This window comes from Octopus bimaculoides, chromosome 5 (assembly GCF_046866305.1).
Source record: "Octopus bimaculoides isolate indiv1 chromosome 5, ASM4686630v1, whole genome shotgun sequence".
In the NCBI taxonomy this organism is placed as follows: domain Eukaryota; kingdom Metazoa; phylum Mollusca; class Cephalopoda; order Octopoda; family Octopodidae; genus Octopus; species Octopus bimaculoides.
This window is the reverse complement of record NC_142932.1, coordinates 15301251-15310074: the sequence shown is the minus strand read 5'-3', so window position 1 is coordinate 15310074 and position 8824 is coordinate 15301251. Positions and strand designations below refer to the sequence as shown.

General features: G+C 37.3%; 1 protein-coding gene across 1 annotated transcript in view; it reads right to left on the bottom strand.

The window, feature by feature from the left end:
* The window catches only part of LOC106876855 (uncharacterized), a 283480-nt gene that overhangs the window by 233159 nt on the left and 41497 nt on the right, over positions 1 to 8824 (bottom strand). The window contains exons 5-6 of the mRNA XM_089351893.1: positions 7686 to 7794; positions 7271 to 7379 (exon numbers count right to left, since the gene is read on the bottom strand). Coding sequence (XP_089208019.1) covers positions 7271 to 7379; positions 7686 to 7794 — 218 coding nt within the window. The remainder of the gene's footprint in view (positions 1 to 7270; positions 7380 to 7685; positions 7795 to 8824) is intronic.

Below are 8824 nucleotides of genomic sequence, written 5' to 3'. Positions count from 1 at the left end.
GGTACTTTATTTATCGATCCTGAATGGATGAAAGGCAAAGCCAACTTCAGCGGAATTTGGACTAAGAAGATGAAGATGGACAAAATGGAGGTTAAGCATTTTGTCCAGCATGCTAACAATTCCACCAGCACGTCGCCTCAATAATAATAATAATAATAATAATAATATGGTTTCAGAAAATGGCACAAGGCCAGCAATTTCAGGCAGAAGGCCAAGTTGATTACATTGACCCCAGTACTCAACTGATAATTATTTTACCGACCCTCAAACAATGAAAGGCAAAGTCAACCGTAACAGAGTTTGAACTCAGAATGTAAAGCTGTGAGAAACGCTGCAAAGCATTTTCCCCCCTGCATGGTAACAATTCTGCCAACTCACTACCTTGATGATGATGATGATGATGATAATAATAATAATTAATAATAATAATAATAATTAATAATAATAATAATGATGTTTCTAATTTAGGCACAAGGCCAGCAATTTTGTAGGGAGGGAAGTTAGATTGTATCATTAACTCTAAGTTCTTGACTGGCACTTCATTTTACCAACCCTGAAAATATGAAAGGCTATGTTGACCTCGGCAAGATTTGAACCCAGAAACTCATCAAGAGCCAGAACAAACACAACAACAGCTTTTCAAGCAACTCCTGTAAACAAGGTCACAATTAATGACTATTTCAAATGCTAATCAAAAGTACAAACTCGTTAGGAATCTAAAAGATTTCAGTTTGGCAACTATAATATATAGAACAAGCGGGGGCAGTGGAATAAAGTAGGGACTTTCGCTGTTTATTTCAATACATTACGGCAAATGGCTTTTTACCAAGTTCATTGAAGCCTATCTCTAGGTTTCAGTATGTATCATAGTTTAAAAGCACATCAGTCCAGCTATGAGCTTTTTGCTTGGCTGCAATTCTTCATTTTAACCCTTTGATATTCAGATTACTCTGTCAAAGATAATGCTTTTTTAAAATTTATTCACATTGTTTTTGAATTAATTATGCATTATCTCATGGCTTCAATATTTCAGTGATGTGATCGTTTATTTTTAGAATGATGTTGTAGGGTAAGTGTGAGAGGCCAGATCTGGTCAGTTTGAACATAAAATGGATGTGGGCTGGATATGGCAGGTTTAAACGCTAAAGTTTTAAAACAACTAATGGACAAAGCCCATATAAGTAGTTTATAAAAACAGAAGCATGAAGAGTTAGAACCCTCAAACTACAGAAGACTCACATGGGCAGTTATAGGATTCATATGGCCAGTTTGAATGCTAAAGGGTCAAACATGTTTTCTAGAGGCATAAAAGTTACAGTTATATTAGACGCACCGTAATTTTAGCAGAGCATATTTCGAGGAGAAAAAACGCCCAAGCACATTGAAGCATGCAAAATACATCCTAATTTACATATAAGACTTGGGAAGATTTTGACAGACATTTTCAATTGGTATAAATTAAAACCTTCCATTGAAAATTCATCTAAATTTTTGTTCCAAACATCACCTTCATAATAATGTTATTTCACTAAATTCTTCAATATTTTCCAAATTAATTGAAATAAAAACGGTGTATTTTAACAGAAATATGCTAGCAAAAAGGTTAAAGTGATATAGATTAAAATCTTCCATCAAAATTTCACGTACATCTTTGCTCCAAACACCAGCTTCGTAATAATAATTATTTCACTAAAAAAATGTATATTTCAACAGAAATATGCTAACAAAAAGGTTAGTGATATAAATTAAAACCATCCATCAAAATTTCATACACAGTTTCGTTCTAAACGCCAGCTTCATAATAAAGTTATTTCACCAAACACTTCCTTATTTCCAAAATTAATTGAAGCAAAGGTAGCACACTGTAACTTAAATATCACAATAGAAGGGGTCAACAGTTTAATCAATGCAACAGGCCGAACAAGCCATTAGGGGAAAACTAAAGTCCAAGTTTAAAACTAATTCTAAAATAAATTTGGTTCTACCATTAGCAAAACAAAGGGCATTGTTACCACACCATCTGCTAGTAAGTAGTATTTTGCCTTTTTCATATTTTTTTCTTATACTTGTTTCAGTCATTTCACTGTGGCCATGCTGGGGCACCGCCTTTTAGTTGAACAAATCGATCCCAGGACTTATTCTTTATAAGCTTAGTACTTATTCTATCGGTCTCTTTTTGCCAAACTGATAAGTTACAGGGACGTAAACATCACCAGCATCAGTTGTCAAGTGATATTGGGGGGGGGGGGTGACAAACAGACACACACACAATATATGTATATACATATATTGACGATTATATATATATATATATATATATATATATATATATATATATATATATATAGTTTGGCGATTTAATAATGGGTTTTGGCAGTTATTTCAAGCAGGTAGACATACTTAGTATGTCCTTTGATTAATTATATATACATACATACATACATACATACATATACACAACAGGCTTCTTTCAGTTTCCGTCTACCAAATCAACTTGGTCGGCCCAGGGCTATAGTAGAAGACACTTGCCTAAGGCACCATGCAGTGAACCTCGAGCCATGTAGTTGGTAAGCAAGCTACTTACCACTCAGCCACCCCTGCACCTTATTATTGGTTTCAAATTTTGGCACAAAGCCAGCAATCCAAGGGACGGGGCAAGTCAATTACATCAACCCCCAATCCTCAATTAGTACTTGTCTTATTGATCCCAAAAGGATGAAAGGAAGAAGATGACTTTGGTGGAATTTGAACTCAGAACGTCAAGACAGATGAAATGCTGCTAAGCATTTTAACCAGTGTGCTAACAGTTCTGCCAGCTCACCGCCAATGATGATGATGATAACAATGGTTTTAAATTTCGGCACATGGCTAGTAAGTAAGGGAAAAGGGGTAAGTTAATTACAGTGACCCCAGTGTTCAACTGGTACTTAATTTATTGACCCCAAAAATAATGAAAAGCAAAGTCAACTTTGTCGGGATTTGAACTCACGATGTGAAGACAGATGAAATGCCTTCAAAATAATATTAACACCCAGATTAACAAAAACACACACAAACACATGTAGGGAGAGAAAGGGATGGTTGGCTGGTTAGAGAAAGGGATGGCTGGCTGGCTGGTTAGATGGTTGGCTGGCTGGATGGACAGTCGGCTAGACATAAGGAGATGGCGTGAGCTGGAGAAGGTCTAATGTCTTGACACAAGGAAAAATGTCTTTGAACCAAATATCCTTAAGAGACGTGAAAACAAAAGGGGATGGAAAAAGAGTGAGAGAAGAGAGAAAAGGAAAGAATAATTATACACATACATGCATGTATACATATACAAATACCTACATATACATCTATATACATACATACATACATATACATGTACACATACACGCCTGTATACATATATACATACATACATATAAATACACACACATACACACACACATAAAGGATATACACACATATGTATATATATATATATATATATATATATATATATATATACACACACACATACACGCATACAGTGTTCGGGTGCATATATATACATATATATATGCATGTATATACACACACACACACACACACACACACACATATATATATATATGTATATCTATATATATGCATGAATATATACACATAAGTATGTATGTATATATGCATATATATGTATGTATATATACACACGTGCCTATGAGAGAGAGAGAGAGAGAGAGAGAGAGAGAGAAAAAAAGGATAGAAAGAAAAAGGGAAACATATAACAACAGTAAAAAGAAAAAAAAAACAACCAAGGAAGAAACAAAAAAAACAAATACAACTCAAAGCAGAACCAAAACTATTCTAGAAAGTGAGACAATTATAGCAATTGAGTATTGATCAGTTTCCATGGCAACATGGGCAGAAGTGGAGGGAGAGGAAGAGGAAGAAGAAGAAGAACAACAACAAGCATAATTAGATGACTATGTATTGCCACCAGTTCATAATAGTTACTATATAAACTACTGGACCAAACCAGTGATGTACGTACATATACATACATATATATATATATATATATATATTATATGTATATAAACTGGAACTACAGGAATGGGGACGGAGGAGGAGGAGTGGGGGTTAATGGTGGAGGGTGGGAGGTGGGGCTGGGGACTAAGTTGCTGGGGATGGGGCACTAGTCAGGGGACAGACATCTGGGAAGCTTATTATTATTATGGTAATTATGATTGCTCAAACAACTAATAATAATAATAATAATAATAATAATATTATTATTAGTAGTAGTAGTAGTAGTAGTAGCAGCAGTAGCAGCAGCAGTTTTTCCTCTCTCAAACACTGGAAATGTTTTAAGACAGAGTGGTACATGGTGCCAACATTTTGATGTAGGCACATCAAATGATGTTGGATGCAGTAGTGGTGGTGGTGGCAGTGTTAGGTAATGGTGGTGGTTGTGACGGTAGTGGTGGTGGGTTTTGTGCTGATGTTGGTAATAGTAGTAGTGGTATTAGTAACGATGGTGATGGTAGTAGTGGTGGTGGTAGTAATAGTAGCAGTGGTGGTGGAGGTGGAGATGGCGCAATGGTTTTACATTGAGACAATGAAGAAAGGAGACGTGCTAACGGTGACGCCAATAGTGATGCTGATGTGCTCACAGCTGTGATGATGATGGTGGTGGTGGGGGGGTGGTGGCAGTGGTGATTGTGGTGGTAGTAGTAGAAGTAGTAATGATGATGATATTCTTGTAACGGTGATGTGCCAGTGGTTATAGTGGTGTTAGCAAAGTAGAAGTGGTGGTGGTGGCAGTAGTAGTAGTGGTGGTATGGTGGTGCTGCTGGTGGTAGTAGTAGTAGTAGAGGTAGTAGTAGTTATAGTAGTGGTGATGGTGATAGTAATAGTTGTGGTAGTACTAGTAGTAGTAGTAGTGGTGATGGTGGTGGAAGTTGTGGTGGTAGTAGCAGTTGTAGTAGTAATGGTGGTGGTGGTATTTTAGTCCACTAATATTGTTTTGGACAAGAAACTGTAATACAGTGAAGTGACATACACACAATGGTAATACTGGTGGAATACAATTCCATATGTGCTTGATACCCAATCATCTTCATTATACATGAAGAGCAACAGACCCAAGAACCAGTGGTACTGACTAAAGACGGAGAAATTAGTGCTTATAATTTCCCTTGTACGCTTTTTAACCCTTAGGAGACAACAGGGCTGATCTAACAGACAGTTGTACGACGAAGATTCGTATTCTTTCCAACTCTAAGCACAAGGCCCGAAATTTTGTGTGAGGGGACCAGTCAATTAGATCAATGCCACTGCGCAACTGGTATTTAATTTATTGACCCCGAAAGGATGAAAGGCAAAGTTGACCTCAGCGGAATTTGGACTCAGAACATAAAGACAGACAAAATACCGCTAAGCATTTCACCTGGTGTGCTAATGATTCTTATTTCTTTATTGCCCACAAGGGGCTAAACATAGAGGGGACAAACAAAGGGATTAAGTTGATTACATTGACCCCAGTGCATAACTGGTACTTAATTTATCGACCCCGAAAGGATGAAAGGAAAAATCGACCTCAGAGGAATTTGAACTCAGAACGTAACATCAGATGAAATACCGCAAAGCATTTCGCCCGGCATGCTAATGTTTCTGCCAGCTCGACGCCTCGATGAAAATTTGTATTAGTTCATTCAATTTCCTACAAACTGTCCGATCCATACCAGCACAGAAAACGGACATTAAATGATGATGATAATGGTGATGATGACGACAACAACAACAACAACGTCAAGATAAGGGGCATAAATATATACACATACTTACATGGAATTCTACCATCACCACTGCCACCATCATCATTTAACGTCCACTTTCTCATGCTAGCATGGGTCAGATGGAATTCTAAGAGGCAGATTTTCTATGGTTTGATACCCTTTCAGTCAGCAACCCTTCCCTGTTTCCAGGTAAGGCAATACTTCCCCAAAGACCAGACACGTTTTGCAAGAAACACTCAACACCTTATCTCCACCATCTTTATTTCTCTTTCCAGCCATGCACATCCACCCTTATATAATACAGGGTAGCCATGTAACACTTGTTCCTGTCCCTCTATCATACATTAGCATCTCAACACCTGGCATAAAGCCACCATCTCTCTTTCATACTCCCAGTTGAGGGGACTTTTCCTTCATCTTACAAGTTATTTGGTGACCTCACTAGTGCTGGTGCCACATAAAATGCACCCAGTACACTCTGTGAAGAGGTTGGTATTAGCATCCAGCTGTAGAAACCATGCCAAAGCGGACACTGGAGCTTGATGCAGTGCTCTGGTTTGATGGATGTTAAACAATCATAATGATGCTCTTACTGCTCATTCTGACTCTCCTAAAAGTGCGTGACCACGTTGCTCCACTACAAGAAACAGTTTGCCACTCCCTCTTTCCATCTTCCCATATTCTACACCCTCATCTCCTTACATAAATGTTGCCTCCCAACTCTCTACCTGAGTTTTGTAGTCATGTAGGCTGCATGGCAACCTCATTAGTGCCAGTAGCACACATAAAATACACCTACCCAGTCCATACTTTAAAGTGTTTGGTGTTAGGGATGACATCCAACCATAGAGACCATGTCAAAGCAGAGACTAGAGCTCAATGATATCCTTGGATGTATTGGATTCTATCAAACTGTCCAACCCTTGACACCATGGAACACGGACGTACATTTTGATCGTTACAATACATTCACATACCTGTGTGCATGCACATATATAAATATATCAACATAAAGACATACATATATAGATACACATTTATATTTATATAAGGGCATTACTACAGAATAATGCCACACTGCTGAATTTTATATAGATACACAGATAGGTCAAACATGAGGAGTGTGTTGCATTACATGAATAATATTTTCAGAAGTCAAACATGCATAGCAATAAACAAACAAACAAAAAGACATACTAAATGCACTGGATGCACAGACAAACAGAAAACAAACAGGTCACAAATTCCTCATCAATTATTGGCCAGGGCATTCAGTGCAATCTGTGACCCATGTTTGTTTTCTGTTTGTTTGTGCATCTGGTGCATTTATTATGTCTTTCTGTCCGTTTGTTTATTACTATACATGTTTGACTTCTGAAAATAGATACGCATATAGTCGTCCAACCCATGCTAGCATGGAAAGTGGACGTTAAACGATGATATGTTCCAATGAATAAAGTTAGCCAAGGTTCTAGCCAAAGAAAGATGTATTGCTTGCTTACCTTTCAACAAAGCTTTCAATTCCTTAGCAGCTCGTACCGTGGTGAACCGATTGACGATGTCAAGGGCTGTCTGATCATAGGAGTTAGATTGGTTGACATCGGCACCACACTGTGGATACAGAAAACAAAGTAATTATTCAGCATTTGCTATAAGTATTCAATATTTAGTATCCATCAGTACATTAGTAGACTGTCTTACTGAATGGCAGAAATAACTAATAGAACAAGTACCATTCAACTAAAACCCTTCAAGGTATTGCTCCAGTATGGCTGCAGTTAAATGACTGAAACAAGTAAAAAGACAAAAGATATACACACATGAATATGTACATAGAGAGATAGAGTGAGATACAGTGAGAGGAAAAATAGAGATATAGTGAGATGGAGAGAGAGTAAGAAAGAGAGAGGTACTCACTTCAAGAAGTAGGCGAACAACATCGATTTTTCCAAAGAGTGCAGCAGCATGTAGACAAGTTCCCTGCAGGGTACAGCGGTTTATGTTAACACCATTTTGAATGAGAAGTCTGAAATTGAAGAATACGACAAGGAACATAAAGAGAGTGAATAGCAGACAACAGGTTTTGAGAACTGAAGGACTCAGAGATGTACATAAAGAACATGATTTGGCATATGATAATGAAAATATGAAAAGCAGGCCTTGGAGCAAGTAGGGAGTCATGAGTCACTGAAGAGGTTGCAAACAGCAACAGAAGAACTTTGATGGACAAACAACAAACCAAGTGATTGGTCAACCAACATGTTAAACCAGTGATTCTCCACCATTTTTTAATCTATAGACTTCTTTGAGTCCTGCTTTATTCTGGTGGACTCCCACAGCCATTCAAAGTTTAAAAACCAATTTTGTAGATACTTCTTTCAAAATTCCTATCTAAACCCTGCTGTCTTTCCACATGGAATTTTCAGTCTTCCAAAGTCATCTTGCTATATAAGTTGACCTCCCTTTTTTTTGGCAGTAAATTTTAGTCCAGAAAATTTGACTTTTATGCTGGAAAATGCAACAGTTACACTATTGTTTTCAGGTTTTAATCTGCATTTCATAAATTAATGGTTTCTATGCATTCGGCATGATAAAATTAAGATAAAGATCCAAATTGAGCCAAAGGGTCAATTTCCCAGTTTCCAAGGTGCATATATTTTTCCCTGGATGGAATGCCAATCCATCACAGGAATAATCATTTTTGCCAGGTGAGTGAATTGGAGTAACATGAAACGAAGTGTTTTACTCAAGAATACAATGTGTCATCCGGTCCAAGAACTGAAAGCACAATCTTACAATCATGAGTTAAGAACCCTACCCATGAAGCCACATGCCTCCACTGCATTTGGTATGACTGTGGAGTACAAAAATTTACCATATTTTAACATATACAAAGAACCCTCTTATTTTTGGGGCTTAAAATTTGGAAAAAAGATTTTCTAAGGGATTATAATACTATCCATGTATAAGAAACTCCCATATTCTTTTAACCTCATTTTTGACAAAAAAGGATTCCTTATACATGTTAAAATACAGTAATTCCCAGCCAGCTATAT